Here is a 19,082-nt window from a genome sequence, read left to right as displayed (position 1 = left end):
CAGGAATGAAGTGTCCTTCATCATGCATACATTATAGGCACCATTCACACCATTATGTGTGTTTTTAACTAATTAAGCATGTTTTATTTTCAGATCCATTGGATCATTTTACATTGCTAGTCACTGTAACCGATGTATTCTGCTCAGAAATAATTATTGCTCTGTATATTGAAAACATATTGCCATTAGATTTTAGTTAAGTCCAGGTTTTTCAAAGTTCTTTTCCTAACAAATTATTCATGAGATGGCGGAAATGGAGTGAAAAAGGAGAAAACTTATGTATCATTTGCTTTACCCGTTTGGTCGAAAATACACTTTTTTTGTTGTTGTTGTTTTCCTCTCGATTTAGCACTCTGTTTTTTATCTCTACACATGTATCTTACATAGCAGGAGAATGCCAATGAACTTGGAACTGTGTCTTAAACAAGTTTAGCATCTAGTAATTACTTTTTGATAACTACTGGATTGTAGATTGCCATGTCCCCTATTAATCAATAATAATGAAATGTGCAGTGGACGTAGTGGGATGTTCTATAGATTTTCCTTTATCACCTGTTTTTGTCTTGTTTGTTTGTTTGTTACTCCCCAGTATGTATATGCATTTTCACTACTATATACTATAGAGATGAGATATAACAAAAAGGTGATGGAGGAATTCTTGAGCTGTTGCACTTCATGTACGTCATGATGATTGTATTGGTATAATTGCCTGTGTGGACCTCATCCTTCCAAGATCTCTGAAGTTTAGATCAGTTTGAAGGAAATAACAATTTAAATAGTGCTGATACTAAATCTAGCAGGAGAAGTAGACTGAATATACATACCTACCCAGTATTCTGGAGGTGTAGTGGCAGAGAGAAGGAAAAGAGAGAAAAGGAATGGATTGCGATTTTAATATTTCAGTTTTGCACTAGTGTGCTAGGTGGATGTTAAACTGCTCTGAAAAGTTTATTAACATCTCTTTCTGAGCCAGTGCAGTAGAACTAATTACCTTTTTCTTCTCTCAGTATGCCGTTTCTAAGAAGTTAACTTTTTTCAGCAGTCTCAAGTAACTGGGCTGCAGTGTGACTTTGCTGCCTCCTTCCTAGGCTAAAACTTATTGTGGCAGTGGTTTGATTTTCAGTTTGATTGCTTGACTGTTGTTAAGTGACTTTAGAAAACCTTCCATTCCTGGAATACAATAATTTCAAATGTTTTAAAATTGCTCAAAAAATCTATTATGTCACATGCTAACTGACACCATATTCTTGGCTTTTGCTCATGGAAGTTTCTAAACCAACTTTAAAATTGTTAGATTGCTTAAAAACTCTGAATGATGATGCTTGCAAATGCCAGTTGAACTCAGGACCAGCTCTTGCAAGCATAGCTCTCTGATATGCAACATAGGAGCCAGTCAGCAATTGCAATGAAATATTACCACCAGGTGTAAAATACACTTTCATGGATCATGCAACCAAGCCCTTTTTAGATGTCAGCTTTCCTTACATATTGCTATTCCTGTGTATACATACTCTGTACTTTTCAGGAAAGCTTGAACAGGAAAATATCTTGCTGAAACCCATTTGCTATTTTGCTTGCAGAGGTATTTTCTAATCCTTGTTGTGCTCTGTAGTGGACAATCATTCCTGCAGTGGACATGCAGAGAATTAAACATCTTACAGTTTTGGACCAAAAAAGGGAACTTTGTTCCATTGACTTCTTATTCATAGAAGCAAATGCTTTTTCCAGCTGTTATCTTAAGCAACAAACTGAGCTTCCAGATCTGAGTAAATTTTCAACAGACATGTGAACTGAACTGCTAGCATCTGTCAATGTTAACATCTCCAAATGGGGTTTTTGGGTAAATTGCACCTAGAGTTCTTTCTGCTGTATTCAGTGGTTGTTGCCAGCATTCTTGGGGTATCCTTCACATATTCCACAGGCCTTTCTGCCTGTTCTGTTCACTGTGTGGTCTGATGACCCTGTGCTTAAAAAACTACACTTATCAGCCAATGCCCTTGTTAAGGCATTGCTCCATAAGGGAAGATGTGCTAGGAGCCAAGAGTAAACAGCAAGGCAAGCAGGGTCAGTGTCCTCACCAATAAGGACCTGATCACACAGAACTGAAGCAAGGCTAGCAGAGCAGTTCCAGTGATGGCATCCAGCTTCAGCAAAGAATCTGGGTCACCAGACAAGCCTTTAACAATGAGGTAGGTCTGTGGTTAAGTGATGGTCAAGAATTGGGCCCAGTGACCATAGTCAACCAAGGGTCGTGTGATTGCCAGGCAATATCATAGTGAAGAGACAGTTTCAAGGTCAAATCCAGAAGTTAGAGACCTGTCAGTGGGCTACATAGCCACAGAGGTATAGAGTTGTAGTATTGCTTAGGTGAGGACCATAGGGAAAAGCCTCCACCTAAAAACAACACCTGAGCTAAAGGTAGTATGAAAGCCCCCAGTGGGGCTTCTATTCAAATCTACTTTCTTCACAGCAGTTTGACCCAAGATTAGACAGCTGGTCTTAAGCTCAGATACCTGCTATGAAGCATGAGAGAGCTCTGGGTCATGGCAGTGCCATGCTACTGGTAGAGGTAGGCTTGCTCTGTGCACACACCTGCTTAGATACTTGGCAATTTGAACCATTCCTGTTACCATTGTTTCAGTTATGGAAGCAGTCACCTCCATTCCATTATTACCCACATTCCATTATAACCCAGACTCCTTGCCAATACTCAGAAGACGGTCACTTGTGTTGTGTGTGTGCCCAAATAGCTGTGGCTGAACCAAACAGGCAATGTACCAGAGTACAGCTGTTTAGCCAAAGTCAGACTTGAAGCCAGGACAAATGCCTGTAGACAAATGAGACAGAGAAGCAAGGGTGTGAAGCTACCCAGTTATGCTATCCCCATCAAGAGGTGTGGGACCTGCTCTGATTCAAAGGGACAACACCCATGCATGGATCTGTCACTGCATACCTGCTTTGTGCAGGAGTTTGCCAGGCCGTCTCCAACCTTGTGTTGAGACAGAAACATACTGCACTCTGGAATAATGCAGTGCCAGGCTGTGGACATCCTGCTTTGGGTTTAAGAGGAGGCCAAAGATATGGGGATTGGGATAAAATTTACACTTTAGGTTGGTATAGGCTGCAACCTTTTATCACAGGGATTCTCAGGAAGGTGGTCGTGGTTATAACCTCATGCAGGTTATGAATTCCCCTGCATGTGCTCACGACTGGAAACTCACAAAACACTGCAAGTATTGAAGCAGTTCTGCTGGTGGCAGGCTAACTGCCCAGCCACTAGACTGCTCTTGCTCTCATACAGCAGGCACTCAGGTTTAACTGGCATTTAGATGGCAGGGTCAGCACAGACAAAGCAGTTATTCCTCTTTGATACATCTTCCTTGCGGAAAATTAGTTTTTAAAAATACATTGAAATGTTTCTTTACTAAAGTTGCAATTACATACCAATTAGGGAAGGAATATAATGGTAAGGTATTGGTTCAAATTTACTCAGTTCATGCCATCAACTACAATTTTGACTGGTTTTTGGTAAAGTTCTGATCCTGTTCTGTCTGAATTTTCTGAAGTACCTAATAAATTTTATGGAAATCTGAAAATGTCTTCTGTAGGTGGACAAATATACTTACTTCACATGTAGAGATAATAGTAGATTGTAGTAGATAATACGTAGAGCTAACCTTGGGAACTACGTAAGACAATGTAGGTTTTGCAAGAAAAACTAGTAAAATCAAAGATAGGACCTCCCCCCCAAAAAAAGACAAAAGAAACCTTAATTTTTCAGTATTACTACTTAATAATTGAGAGTTCTTATCTGAGAGAGTGAAATAAGCAAAGTGCTCATAAATTAGTTACCTCTTACCAAAATTTAAAACAATAGCATTGATGTAGCTGTAAGAGTGAAAGTAGTGGGCAATTTTTCTTTCAGTCTTTTCAATATTAAACTGCTGATCTGTGAAACATAGGTAATTAAACGGCAAGACCAGAATGCTGAAGGCAGCTTTGCTTCTCCTTTTAAATTTGCTGATGCAATTTAAACTGCATCCCTTACACACTTCTTGCTTTCTGGAATCCTCCAGTGACTGATATGGCACTGTCAGTCTTTATCCATTAGTAAATAAAAATTCACCTGCTATTCATGTGAGTGAATATACTGATGTGTCCCCTCTTTGAACGTTTAGATCTGCTCAGTGTGTAATATCTAGAAATCACTATCATCCTCTAATTAGTGAGAAAAGGAATTTAGGTGGAGGAGTTTTGACTTTGCTCTCAGGCTCTGAGTTCAAAGTATCTTGTTACAGTGGCATCAAGATGCCAATCTGTAAAAGAAATGTTATTGTTCTGCATTATACTGGGATTTTTTTTACAAATAAAAAAACCCCAGGGGTTCTGGTGAGGCTTAATCATTACTGGTTGTTGGTGCATCTGACAGCAATTCTGTTACTGCGTTGAGCAGCTGAGCTATGTTGCATGTGATTGTTTTTACTGTGGGCAAAAGGAAGGAACTGCTGGTAATAATTTGTGTCTTAACAGGATGGGAAAACAGCAGAAGATCTCGCCAGAGCAGAGCAGCATGAACATGTAGCCAGTCTGCTTGCAAGACTTAAAAAGGTTGGGAATGCACGAATTTTAACTGATGTTTTCCTGTTTTTAAGATACCAAGGGAAGTTTGACCATGGAAAAACATAAAATAAGTTATTCATCAAGGCCATTCTAAAAAGCTGTTGCCTTTTTTCCTTTTCATATTTTAAATTTGAAATTATGTCTCTAGTTAAAGCAAATATGTACATATTCATAAAGGTGGCTAAGCTAGTCTTCACCACTGATCAATCTCCATCTGTCTCTGACAATGCCTAGCAAAGCATCTGTTTAGTAGAAAATAAACTACTGATTTCCCCATCATCACCATTAGATTATGATTATGAATTATGGGGGGGTTGTGCCCCTTATGAAAACTCTTAATACCATATGGAACAGTTGCATAAGTTCTCAATGCCATCTTTCAATTCTCCAGTTTCAGTATATCCAAATCCCCTGGAAATTAGAACAGAAAGCTGACTTGGGCTTGTTGTAAGGCATTATGTCTGACACATCTGATATGCATTGATTATTTGGGTAGGCAGCATCAACTCATGCTGTGAAAGTTCAGAGACCACTTGCCTGGAGATTACAGGCAAGAGCCAAACCAATTAAAACAATGGTGTTATAATTTTGCTGATGGGTCTGTGGAAAATGAAAATAAATTACCATTTCAAAGTAGCAGTAGAAGACAATGTGTACCAAGCATTGCCAAGGTGGAAGTAGAATCATGTCCTTTAGGCTCACTAGCAAATCTGTACTTGCTAGGATTGTAAAATATATATCTGTGAAGATGTAAGAGAGCTAAGGCTTCCTTTGTAATGATAGCTTTTGTAAACATTTGTCTTAACAGACTCCATTTTGCATAGTTGTATCCCCATACCAAACTCTTGCCTATGCCTGCATGCAAGTGGGTAAATTTATGGTTTAGTCATGATGTAAATATGGAAGTAATACGAACTGACCTAGAACAAAGAGATCAGATAAATCTCTTCCAAAAAAAGATATGCTAGTCACTGTAACTCTCTTCTTGATAGCAGAGTATACTTCATTATTGAAGGCTTATCTGTTTATATGTGGAGCACATGTATGATAATTATACACTTCATCAGACTATACTTTGCAATAGAGAATCTGATCAATTGAAATTAATAACACATCAAACCACTGAAAATATTCAAGTACTACTCAAAATGGTCAATATCATCTAGTAGAGAGCATACCTACACTTACTTTATTTTCAGTGCTTGTGAAGTGTCTTGTCTCTAATAGCACACACGTGAAGAACCTCCTATCATAGTGGCTCTTGTAGGAGGATTCAGTATCAGCCGTGAGAGTGCAGTATTTGCATTATGACTAATGTATTAAATGCTTGTTAGTGAAGAAGGAACTAAATTGTATGTGCTGCTGTTTCTCTCCAATTTCTCAGCTCAATTGCTGCATGCTTATAATTCTGAGGGGCTGTAGGTGCTCACTTAATGACTCATCCTATATATTAAATTTGGTACAAAATGCAGAACAACAGAGCCCCTCTCTCAGCTCTAAATGGAGAAATGAAGAAAGGGAAAATTAAGCTAGTTCCTTTGCCCTTCCACCTTTCTGCTCTCTCCCTGTTTCCTTAAAATTCTTCCAAATATTAGAAGTACAGAAAATGGCAATGTAAAGAGGAGGAGAAGCACACATGAAGCTTTTGGATTGTTCAGGTAGTAGCTGTCCCAGCAAAATTCTTCACTGCTGCATGTGTATTGATAAGATTATGGATATTGATTTTGCTACTGAGACTGATGAGTAAGGAGAATGAGTACTGAATAAGCCTAGTTTTTCCTCCTTTGCCCACTCCCTCAGAGGTCTAAATGATCCCATTCACTGATATTGAGCCTGATGTCATGTGTGATTTTCCTGAAACCTCAAGGTGGCTCTTGAGAGCAAGCAGTAACCAGCGTCCTGTCTGCCTGTCCCTGCTCTTCTGCAGGCAACTGATCACTTGCATGATGAAGCAGATGACCACCAGTCTGGCAAGAAAGTGTATCTAAACCCGACGTTTTGAGTTTTTTGGGAGGTAGAACTTCCTTGCTACATATTGTGATTTCTTCTTTATGTTGAATTTCAGGATACACACCGGGGGCTTTTTATACAGCAGCTGCGGCACACACAGAATCCACAGCCCCGGATCAAGCTGAAGTTGTTTGGTTACTCTGGCGCTGGAAAAACCACCCTTGTGGAGTCTCTCAAATGTGGCCTGATACGAAGCTTTTTCCGAAGACGTAGGCCTAGGCTCTCCTCCACAAACTCAAGCAGATTCCCCCCATCTCCTTTGTCTTCCAAACCTTCAGGTATGGCTTTGAAGCTGTAACATTTGCAAGAGAAAACATTTTCCTATTAGCCTCTATAGCTTCTAAGGAAGAGCTGTTGGCTGCGGTGCACAAGACAGAACAGTCTAAGTGTGTAAGACCCCAAAGCAAAGTGGAGAGGGGATTGACTTCTCTGTGGACAGGCTTGTACCTAAAGTAAGAGGAAGAGAGCAGTGAGTGTGAAGGGTACGTGAGTAGTTAGGGATTTGTTTTGCTTACATGCTGCATAAGTGAACTTCAAGAGTGGAGGACAGGAATTGTAAATGCTGGTGTTTATTTTTTACAAAAAGTCATAGGCTGCAAATGCCAATGTCATGACCAGATTCCTTTTTGCTGGAGGATCTTCAATAAATGATGCAACAGCTGTTTCAATTTTACACAGCTTTATGTGATTTTGTAGGCATAACAGGAATCAGAACAGCCTCTGATACCTTGGAGTGCTTTTCCATGAGGTACAGGACTGAATTAACCTAGTTAGAGGTGTCTAAAATAGTCTTCACACAAGGTGAAAATGGAAGTTCTCTAAACTAAAGTAAATGGGGGTAAATATTAGGGAATATGTTGCCCATATGTCACCAGTAGACCTGTGCAAAGTGGGGAGAGCTACAAGATGTGGGGGAACTAGCTAGATTTATACTTAAGCATGTGCCCAGCTTTGGAAGAACCCACAGTTGTGGCAAAAGGACAGTGGAAAGACTAGTGAACCATTTGTCCAGGTCTTTCTATGAAGACAGGCTGAGGAAGCTGGAGCTATTCAGCCTGGAGAAGAGAAGACTGCGTGGAGACCTCAGAACAACTTTTCAATATCTGAAGGGGCTACAAGGGAGCCAGAGAGAGACATTTTGTTAGGAACTGCAATGAGAGGACAAGGGGTAACGGGTTCAAACTGAAGGAGAGAAAGTCTAGGTTAGATGTGAGAAAAGTTTTATACTATAAGGGTGGTGAGAAACTGGAACAGGTTGCCCAGTTCACCCACTGGAACTTCAAGAGTTGCTGCCCCGACCATGGCAGTGTTCAAGGCCAGGCTGGATGAGGCCTTGGGCAAACTCATCTAGTGAGGAGGTGTGTCTGCCCATGGCAGGGAAGGTTGGGACTAGATGATCTGTAATGTCCATTCCAACCCTTAAATTCTGTGATTCTATGATTCTTTTCTGACACTGAGGGACTGTGCAATGTATATAAACTAAGAAGGCATGTTGAGGAGCTCAAGTTTGAATTGATGTTTAGAAGTAATTTTACTATGTAAGTTTTAGTTGGGGCCAGGGTTGCCTTTTCTTTAAAAATTTTTGGATACTACTAGCAGGTTTTCATTCATCGTCTTTAAGTAATGTTAGAGCAGTGCTAGTGGAAGATTTCATCTCTACTTTCTGTCTAGTCACCTGAGCAATGGAGGGGCTTAACAAGACAAGGTACCTGGCACAGATATTGTTATTGCATTTGTTGTTTACTTAACACAAGGGCCTCACATCTGTGACAACAGAACAAAGAATTTGGTTATATTAATCCATCAAAAGTCCTTAATTTATTTGTCTTGTTTTACTGTGTCATACAAGGGGAGATAAGTCACTCAAGGAATATCAGTTCCTGGAGTCAGTGCAGGAAGGTTTGACTGAAGATAGATTTCTTTCTTTTCTTATATGTTGGTGCCAGAACCAAAGACCAAAGGAGAGGTGTTTTGTGCTCACACCATCATAAAATCAGAAAGACTGCCAGTCACATTGACAAAACAATGTAGAAGTAACGGTGAATTTGAAGCATGCACTTGAAAATAGCCTACCTAGATGCAAAGCTAGAAAGCTGTGCAGTTCTATACAAGCAAAGCTACTATGGTGTTGCTTTAACATCTGGAGTTTTGGCTTTCACTTGTTTCAGTATATGTTCTTTCTGGATGAAAATCATTATATAACATGTAAATGATGTCATGGGTTGAGTGACATAATCAGATAAATATTTAAACCAGCACAATTCAGTCTATACTTGATCACATGCTTTGCTTGTTTATGTGTTTGTTTAAACTCTGTAAAAATAAGTGTGTGAATTCACCATGTTTTTATTTACGAGAGCCTAAAGATTTTAAACATTACACTAGGAGATCAAACATGGAAGTACAGTTTTACAGCTAACGGGTAATTTCTTTCTATAGTAAACCCCAAATACTAGAATTTGCCATCTAGTGGAGGAAAGAAAGCTTTACTTTATCCACTAGATGGTGCAAGTCGGTTAAAAAGCCCTTTCGTTTCTCATTTACTCTCCAGGAATCTGAATTAAGCACGAATTTTAAAAATTCTTTATTAGTAAAATAATTTTGGTTAAGGCCCTGCTTTCTCCCCACACACACCTCTCCAGAAAGAGTTGTTATACAGTGGTATTTTTTATTGTTATTTACAGGAATCAACTATATGAATGTGTAGCATTTCCATGCCAATGATAATAGGCCATGATATGAAATTGCAGCCCTTAGCTAAAAAAAAAAAAAAGCAGTATATCTTTGCAACATTCATTCACAAATAATTCAGGTTTTTTCTATGCTTCCCACTCAGCAGTATATAAGTGCTCTATGGAATCATTCTAATATTTTTCTTTAAATCATTCAGACTAAGGATGTAGCTATGTATTCTCACAGCTTCGTAGTTATCTCCTTTCTTTGAAGAGCACTGTCACTTTTTTAATCTGCCTTTATGCCTTGCATACTTATTTTGAAGTGATCTGGTTGTGATTTTCACATGGTTTGTAATCTCATTTTCCTTTCTGTGACCCAGTTTCAGTAAGTATTACGAATCTTTATCCTGGTTGCGAAAACGTCAGCGTGAGAAGCCGAAGTATGATGTTTGAGCCAGGCCTGACCAAAGGTGTATTAGAAACTTTCGTATCACCTGCTCATCACTCTCACTTCTCTGCTGATGACCAGTCCACCAAGGCCATTGACATCCAAAATGCCTTCTTGCATGGTAAGCATAGCCCTGGACTGGGATGCCTTGAATCTGAGGGATGGCTAATGCCATTTTTCTTGGTTTTAAACATAAAAATGGAAAAAATGTCTGACTTGGTATAGTAGTGACTGTGTTTGAGAATACAGCAGTGGTGGGATTTGATTTGTTTAAGGAGAAAGTAAATCTGCCTGAAGTTCTGTAGCTGTAATATCCATAATAATCACTTGTGTCAGATCCTCATAGTATCTCATAGAAATGTTTTTGAAGTGAATAAAGTGGGCAGGACAAAGGAAGGATTTGGTGTAACAGGGGTGGGTTGGCAAAGTGGCTACTAGTGTGAAAGCTCCTTCACCTATACTGTATGTCCTTTGGGGATTTTATCAGATATGATCTGGTTCCATAGACCCAAATGTCCTCAGCATTTAACTGGTTCCCAGCTATACGAAGGACCTACTGTTTGCACCCCATGACAGGGCTGGAGCATGTTTGGTGAGCCCTGGAGCTCACCAGTCATGGTGAGTGGAGTTTCTGATTTCCTTTTTTTTTTTGCCAAGGAAGCTAACTGCTCTGCAGTTGAAACCAGTTAGCAGTAAGAGGGGTCAGGCAAAGAAGTTGTCATAAACACATATATGGATTTTGACAATAAAAGAGCATGCAAATGATGCTTACACACCACCAGCTGTTCTAATCCTTATATAGGTGATAAGATGTCTCCCAGTAGGATCTCTTCTTAATAAGGAAAATGTTTTGCATGTCTTAGCAGCTGTAGTTTTGAGGCTGAGTTAGTATTAATCAAAATTTTACTTTGTAGAGAGAAACCTCTTTATGAACGGAGTATATGCACACTAATGCATGCAGTGAGAAAACATTTGTCCTAGATGCGGAAGAGTTTGCCAAGTAGCCAAAGCTTGTTCTTTGTTCAGACTAACTTCTTTCAGTGTAATTTGAAACCCAGTCAGGTTCTGCAGGAAAACAGAATTGTGCCACAGACTGTCAGAAGGGGTTTCTTTCCTTTCTCTGTGCTGTCTTGATACAGAACAAAAGTGTACACATGGGTGAACTCTGAATAGCTGTACTCGTAACAGCAGATTGGAGATTTCTGACTTATTTCCTTCTAGATGTTTGAGGCACATCTTAATCAGCATTCATTGAACTAGAGGTAGTACAAGTGCATTAGACTTCACCCCAGTCAGATGGTGCATCTGGGAAGTGCCATGCAGTGCAACACACTAATACTTTTCTCACCTGAAGCTAAAGAAGATGTCAAAAAGAAGCATGGGACTCTTAGGATCCTTAACATAGTGATTCTTCAGTCCTGATTTACCAACATGATGTGAATAGTGCAATTCTGTAAAGCAAGGGGCTTCTTTGAGAATGTCCTTCTGTTGCTTTTAAAATCAGCAATGGCATGTTAATAATTAAAAATAATAAAAATACTAAGCTTTTGGGGGGTAAGCAGGAAAAGAATGGGAGCCATTATTCTTGGTTTTCAAGAGAACTACAAGATCTGTTGCTGTTGTGCAAGGCAAAGCCCAGTTTAATGTGTAAGGCTGCATGCATTTAACATCAGTGCTGCTATGTGGCTGCCAGCTGAATGTCCTAGAGAAGTGAATGTGAGAGGAACCAATTTTAAGGACCCAACTTCTAAACCTCTGAAACTGACTGAAATTTGTTCCGTTTCTTCATGATTGCATTTGCAGTCTTACTTTCTCACATGCACACAGTTTATCTTTGTGAAAGTTTATATCAGAATAATTCTTTTGTTTGTCTTTCCACACCTGAAAGGTGTTTCATGCTTACTGTGATCTCTTCATCTGTTTGTCTGTTTTTCAGGAGTTGGTGATTTCAGCATCTGGGAATTCTCTGGGAATCCTGTGTACTTCTGCTGTTACGATTATTTTGCTACAAATGATCACACTGCAATTCACATAGTGCTTTTTAGCCTCGAGGAGCCTTATGAAATACAGTTAAACCAACTGACCTTTTGGCTCAATTTCCTGAAGTCGTTGGTCCCAGTTGAGGAGCCGATAGGTATGTCCTTCTGCCTGTTAATGAAGTATTAGAGGACTGTAGAATAAAGCTTTTTGTACTTCTGTGCACCTTTGTACTTCATCTGTGTTGAGTGCTGTAATGTGTCTTCATCCCCATGTATTCAAACAAACTTTATGCAAGGTTTCTCAGGGAATTCTATCTGTAGAACAAGCTGGAAGAGTTGTGCACACACTTAGTCCAGTTAATAAGTGTCATGTGATTCAGTGCAACCTCTTTTGGCACTGGGATTTACATCTCTACATTGCAGACAAACTTTTATGTCAGATAAATTGTGTGGAAGACTGTTTCAGAATGTTGGAACCATTTAAAACTAAGTTTAGAAATATGATTACATTCTACTTATATGTAGCGCAGATTAACTGTTTTCAGACTAAATTAGCCTTCCTAGTGAGAACAAGACATAATGGTAGTGTGGAATAGCATTACTCGGCAGTATGTGCAACTTTAACATGTTTAATTAGAGTTGTATTTGGACTTCAAATACGGTAACTTTTTGGTGCATCAGGGTGGACAGAAGTCAGTATTTCTTTTAAGTTTCACTTCACCTATTCTCCACCTTTCTAACAAACTGAAAGTTACTTGGCAGGCAAATAAATTAACTTTAAAAAATACTTTTTTTTAAAGGTCTGTTAGTCTAGGTGTATATCTCTACGTAACTTGGTCGTGTTTGTAGCTGAGTATTGGTCTGCAGACTGTGACAGTTATGTGAATGAACTGAGCTCTGACATGTGTCTTGTTTTTATGATCCAAAAGCTTATCTATCACAGCCAGTGGATCTAACTCAGCACTCATGGACATTTGTAACACTGCCAGGTACTCACCAGAAAAGTGTATTAAATACTTACATAGTGCAAAGAGTATTTCCTCTCTCTTTTTGTGTTTGGCTCAATTTTTTATGCATCATCTCAGCCAGATTATAAGAACAAGCCAAGGCCAACCTTCAGTTTTCAGTTCACGTATCTACATTCTATTATTTTCTGGTTTAAATCAAGTCGTAGCCTTAACAATATGAGCATTGAGATCTAACCACCAACAAACTACCTCTGGAAGTACAAGCCCTGAAATTTGTGGAGTAGTGTCAAAGCTGCAAATACAGTTAATTTGCAATTGCTGAAAGCTTTTCATGGCTCCTCAGTCTAGCAAGGAAACTTAGTTCTTGGTTTGACAGTCAGAATTTCAGTTAATTTTTCCTTCTTGCTGACGTGATTAGTGCATTATTTAGATACTTTGCTTAAATCAGTGTTTATACTGATCAGCTCCATTTGGGTGTGCTTTTTTTATTGTTACAAATCTCTCAAGTAATCTCTAGTAACTGATGTTGACAGAAATGTTAAAACTTTTGGAATTACTTTCCAGCTATTTTGTCAGTGTCTTTCAACTGCCAAAAAAAAAAATATTTACAATTACAAAATACTTACCTTGAAATGCTATGCACAGATTTGGGAAAATGTGGCTTTTTATGAATGAATCAAGATTCTGTAGCTCTTGGTTGATGAGAACTGAGCATATTTCTCCGACATGGAGGTTTTTTCGGGCTAAAAGAGCAGGACTGGTTGTGCTGTCTCTTTTAAAAATAGTCTAAATATGTCTTCTCTTGTCTGGAAAAACAGTTTGAGAAAAGATTGAAAACTCTGTGTTCCATACTGTCACCTCATTCATGCCATTTGAATCTTTCTTTCTTTCTCATTCTTTTTCATGGTTTCTGCCAGGCTTTTCTACCTAACTCTCACCTAAGTGAGAGATCATTGTTTGTGTAAGTACTGAGAAATAGCATTCATATCAACATATGAATGTTGTAGAATTTTGTGTTCTACTTATAATCCTGTACTCTGCACCTGTAGTATTAAGGACCATCCAAAGATTATGCAAAACCCTTTCAAGAAGCTGTTATTTCTAATTATTTTGTTATTCCACTATCATAGTTTGTAGTTAATAGATGTATATAATTTATATAGACAGGTATATGTCTGTCTATATATAAGACAGATTGGTTAATCTATGGCAAAAGTGATTGGTATGAAGAATGTAAAATGTATTTCTGCTTTTCTGCCTCAGTAAGACAGCCATCTCCACAAGCATGTCTCATAGTGAGGGAGTCCTCTTGTTTCTCTCCTAGCATTTGGTGGAAAGCTGAAGAGTCCCCTGCGTGTTGTTTTGGTTGCCACACATGCTGACATAGTCAATCTTCCTCGGCCTGTTGGGGGAGAGTTTTGGTATGACAAAGACATGTCATTGTTGAAAGAAATCAGGAACAGGTAAGTGGGGAGTATATTTATATGTAGTGTTTAAGCACGTTAATTGGAAATAAAACTGGATTTGGGACTTAAGTAAATAATAATTTTCATCTTTCAGATTTGGAAATGATCTGCAAATTTCAGACAAGTTATTTGTTTTGGATGCTGGAGCATCTGGGTCTAAAGATATGAAACTACTCCGAAATCACTTGCAAGAAATAAGAAACCAGATAATTTCTGTAAGTAATGTCTAATGATCTGGGTTGGACCAGCTGAAATGTGAACATCTTGTGTCATAATTTACTGTAAATTTTGAACTCCCATTATGAAACATATAGAAACCAGTGCTGTTCAATTTTTTTAGCAGCATGCTTGACAGATCCGGTGATAAACAAACTCCTGACATCAAAGATTCAGTCAGTATTTTGAACATTGTGTGTACAGAGCAGGTCACCAGTGCTCTCTGTTGAAAGGAAACAATCTGAGATTTTCAGTTCAAAGCCATAGTTCTGTAATTTTATTGTCAGGGGTTGGATTCTAGTGTTGACCTTTTTTTTCCCATCTTTTTTTAATCAGCATAGTAATACAGAGAATAAATATATTTCAGGCAAATAAGTTTCTAATTAAAAAAAACCACCAGAGCAGAGCAATTTCCTCAACTGTTAGAAAGATAATTCTGAATATAGATGTGTAAACTTATTATGCATCAACTTTTGGCTGCATTTTTTAACCGAAAAATAGTGATTACCATTGCATATGTATGTGTAGGTACATGTATATGAGACTGAAGGTAAAGTAGCATGGTTTGATGCTACCACCATGAATTGCTGGAGATTTCCATACTAAGGGTGACCAGCACAAGGGGAACTCTTTAGGTCTGAATAGACATTATGAATATATTAAACCTTCATTAAAAGAGAACAAAATAAATTTTTTAAAAAAACACCAAAAAAATGATAGTACCATTCTTCTCAAATGGATGTTTTCTGTGCTTTTGTAAGACTTGCTCACCTATGACTCATCTGTGTGAAAAAATAATCTCTACACTGCCTTCATGGAGAAAAATTAATGGACCCAACCAGCTGATGTCCTTGCAGCAGTTTGTCTATGATGTACAGGAACACCTTAATCCCCTAGCAAGTGAAAATGACCTACGGCATATTGCACAGCAGTTGCATAGCATAGGAGAAGTAAGTGGTTTTATCTAAATCACATCTCTTTATTAGCAAGATGCTGTTCTGGGAGAATATTGATTTATGAGTTTAAGCAAAAGTCTAAAGTTGTTTGTTTGTTTTACTCTTGTCTCTCTTAAGACATCATAAGAAGTAGAGACTGGTTATTAATGCTTTTTGTTATCATTATTGTCTTGTGGCTTCTATTCCGTTCAACATTATCTCTTTGAGACAGGAAGAGTTACAATATATTGCTATAGTTGTAAGACTGGAAAATACCCAGAAAGGATCAGTATGCTATCACGTTCAATGAAATGTTCACTACATACGAGAAATTTATATGTATCCATTAGAAACTGAATCATTGGATAACACCTTTGCATTAGCAGCTTGCAAGGCATGACTAGGTTCTCCAGCTCTTGGGTTCTAATGGCTTCATTACTAGTGGAAATCAAGAACAAGATCTGGGTTTTTTCTGACTACTTGCCAGATATTAAAATGCACTGTTTGTTTTTCTCCTGTGAGCAGTGTTAATCAAATGACTGGGTCAGTGTGTTAGGAAGGAAAGAATGTGGGGTATCATCTTGTACTTCACAAGATGTAAACAGTAACTTTCATATCTATAAACAGATTAACATTATGCAGAGTGAAACTGTCCAAGATGTTGTGCTTCTGGATCCTCGCTGGCTCTGTTCAAATGTCCTTGGGAAAATCCTGTCAGTGGAGAACCCAAAAGCCCTGCATCACTATAGAGGTCGGTACACTATAGAGGACATCCAGCGTCTGGTGACAGAGAGTGATGTGGAAGAACTGATACAGATATTGGATGCCATGGATATTTGTGCAAGGGACCTTAGCAGTGGAGCAATGGTGGATATTCCTGCTCTCATAAAGACTGACAATCTCCACAGGTCTTGGACAGATGAGGAGGATGACGTGCTGATTTATGGTGGTGTCAGAATCGTTCCTGTGGAACATCTTGCCCCCTTTCCTTGTGGAATTTTTCATAAAGTTCAGGTGAATCTCTGCAGGTGGATTCATCAGCAAAGCACAGAGGGAGATGCTGATATACGTCTGTGGGTAAATGGATCAAAGATTATGAATCGTGGAGCTGAGCTTTTAGTGCTGCTGGTTAACCATGGTCAGGGTATAGAGGTTCAGGTTAGAGGACTGGAAACAGAGAAGATCAAGTGCTGTTTACTGCTGGATTCTGTGTGCAGCACCATTGATAACTTAATAGCCACAACCTTACCAGGTCTTCTGACCGGGAAATACTACCTTAGTCCTCAGCAGCTGAGAGAACATCATGAACCAGTAATGGTCTACCAGCCTAGAGACTTTTTCCGTGCACAGAGTCTAAAGGAAACATCACTAACTAACACTATGGGGGGATATAAAGAGAGCTTTAGCAGTATACTGTGTTTTGGGTGTCTTGATGTCTACTCCCAGGGAAGCTTAGGAATGGATATTCATGTTTCTGATCTGAATCTACTTACCAGGAGAAAACTAAGTCGACTTTTGGATCCACCTGATCCTATGGGCAAAGATTGGTGCCTTCTGGCGATGAACCTGGGCCTCCCTGATCTTGTTGCAAAGTATAATACAAACAATGGAACACAAAATTACTTTCACTCAAGCCCAATTCATGCCCTTCTGCAGGAGTGGAGTAACGCACCTGAGAGCACTGTAGGTATCCTAATGTCTAAGCTGAGGGAATTAGGTCGCAGAGATGCAGCAGATTTTTTACTGAAGGCATCTTCTATATTCAAAATTAATTTAGATGCTAATGGTCAAGAGGCTTATGCTTCCAGTTGCAACAGTGGCACATCTTATAACTCGATTAGCTCTGTAGTGTCACGGTGAGGGGAAACGTTTTGCACGGACATCCTTTCAAAATGCAGAAAGGATAAAAGATACAGTATAAGAGTTACAGTGCATACTAATTTATGAGATTTTAATTCAAGGCTCCTTCTCTAGCGCCACCTTTTTTTGTGCATAAACTTTCTACTCCTATTGTGCTCTTTATTAAAAACACTGGTGTACTTCTGGTGGTATAAAACTGTTCCTGATACATAATGTGCTGCTTAATACTGCCATTTCAACTGAAAAGTCTTAACTTTTGGATTACATACTGCAACTGTTTTATATAATTCTCCACATAAAAGGTGGGGGGAGGGGAATAGCACATATTACCTTAAATGCATATTTCTTACACCATTTTTTTTTCCTGTGTCCTCTGCTTAGCATTTTTTTTATATTTTTAAGGAGAGAAATCCACCATTTGTGGTCTATCTGACCAAATTTTAGCACATTGTTTTTAGCTGAAAAAGTGAGTGCCTTTTGCAGAAGCGAGGGTGCAGTTGATTTGAATGACCCTGCTGGAGTTACAAGAACATGCTACCTCTGTTTCACTTAAATTGTCTGCATGCTTATCATTGCAAGTGGTGCTTGCCTGTTATTTTTTCCTGCACTTCTAAGACATTGGTGATAACTCACACAGAGCATTCTTGTGCCAGTACTATGGGTATAGACATGTGATACCTAATCAACTTCAATTACAATCAAATCATAATGTGAAAATCTCTTAAACTTGCCAATTATCATGCTTTGTTATTTCCATGCACCTCAGGTAAAAGTTCATATCATTATAGAGTTCAAAAAAACACAAGTGTTGGATACTGCAGAATGATATTGTCTAGGTGTCAGTTGTAATTTGTGTATAACAAAGGTTTTCTACTATTAGATCCTGCATTACTTACTTCCTGTACTTGAAAACTTTGATGGGGATAAAAAAAAAAGGAAGCAAGGTTTCTTGCAGTGATAATTTTAAAATTGATATGAGGGAATATGACCCATTCTCTGTTCTTAAAAGCATGTAATTTTCATGGTGCGATATGTGTTTGTTTATATATATTGTATGTACATATATTAATACTATTTTTTTCCTTAATCTTACAATGTAGTAAAATTTTAAAGGATTTTTCTACAAATAAACTGTTGCTTGTTGCATCCTTATCGCTCATATTCTGTTGCTGAGGGGTACCGAAAATTCTCTTGTCCTTAGTCACAATGCTGGAGAGGCAATGCCTGCCTTCTGGAGTTCTGAGAACCTCCTGCTTTGCTTCAGGAAGATTTCTTAGTACAATGCAGGAATATTTATTTATTTACTGCTGAGGTGATCCCTGTGCTGCATCAATGGTCCTTTACATACGTTAAGGGTCCCCTTACCACATAAAGGACTGTGCTGGTGCTGCTTATTTAAACTCTCAGCATCACTACTCCCTGATAGCTGCACAGTCTAGGTATGGCACTCTGTGCTGGCAGCTCCACACAATACCCCCACCTTGTGTATGCTACAAAGGAATTAAGCAGGCTCTTCTTAAAATGCTAGTTGCTGTTTCCCACTGCGTTTTTTGCATATTTTGTGCTTGCTTTATTAAATCCATCCCCAAGTATTGCTGGTCTCCTGCATTAAGCATTTTTGAAAAGTCTAGTCCTCAATAAGAAGTATGGTTAATGGGTAGTTCTGCCCTTAGGTGTCTGTGCTTTGATATTCTTCTTCTGACAAACTGTGTTCAGCATCTCCCACCACTGCTCAAAGTGGCTCAGTGCAGAGCCCAGCTCTGTGCAGCCCATCCACAGCTATGTCACTTCATGCTTCACCTTCCAGCTGTGGACATGTGCAGTACTTTTGCAGATTCTGGTAGGCAGAGGGGTCTTCCTCATGTCAAGACTTAGTGGGTTTCTGCCAGAACAGGCTTCCTCCCA

The 19,082-nt window shown here is 38.8% G+C and overlaps 1 protein-coding gene across 1 annotated transcript in view; it reads left to right on the top strand.

Moving 5' to 3' along the window:
* Positions 1-17,177, top strand: part of DAPK1 (death-associated protein kinase 1) — a gene marked incomplete at its 5' end in the record, with an annotated part of 45,463 nt that extends 28,286 nt beyond the window's left edge. The window contains 8 exons of the mRNA XM_009072959.1: positions 4,531-4,608; positions 6,686-6,908; positions 9,686-9,874; positions 11,690-11,887; positions 14,025-14,163; positions 14,261-14,381; positions 15,144-15,332; positions 15,945-17,177. Coding sequence (XP_009071207.1) covers positions 4,531-4,608; positions 6,686-6,908; positions 9,686-9,874; positions 11,690-11,887; positions 14,025-14,163; positions 14,261-14,381; positions 15,144-15,332; positions 15,945-17,177 — 2,370 coding nt within the window. The remainder of the gene's footprint in view (positions 1-4,530; positions 4,609-6,685; positions 6,909-9,685; positions 9,875-11,689; positions 11,888-14,024; positions 14,164-14,260; positions 14,382-15,143; positions 15,333-15,944) is intronic.
* Between the last annotated feature and the right edge of the window lie 1,905 nt (positions 17,178-19,082).

This window comes from Acanthisitta chloris, unplaced genomic scaffold (genome assembly GCF_000695815.1).
Source record: "Acanthisitta chloris isolate BGI_N310 unplaced genomic scaffold, ASM69581v1 scaffold4944, whole genome shotgun sequence".
Lineage (NCBI taxonomy): Eukaryota > Metazoa > Chordata > Aves > Passeriformes > Acanthisittidae > Acanthisitta > Acanthisitta chloris.
The sequence above is the reverse complement of the archived record's forward strand: the minus strand, read 5'-3'. Positions and strand labels throughout refer to the sequence as shown.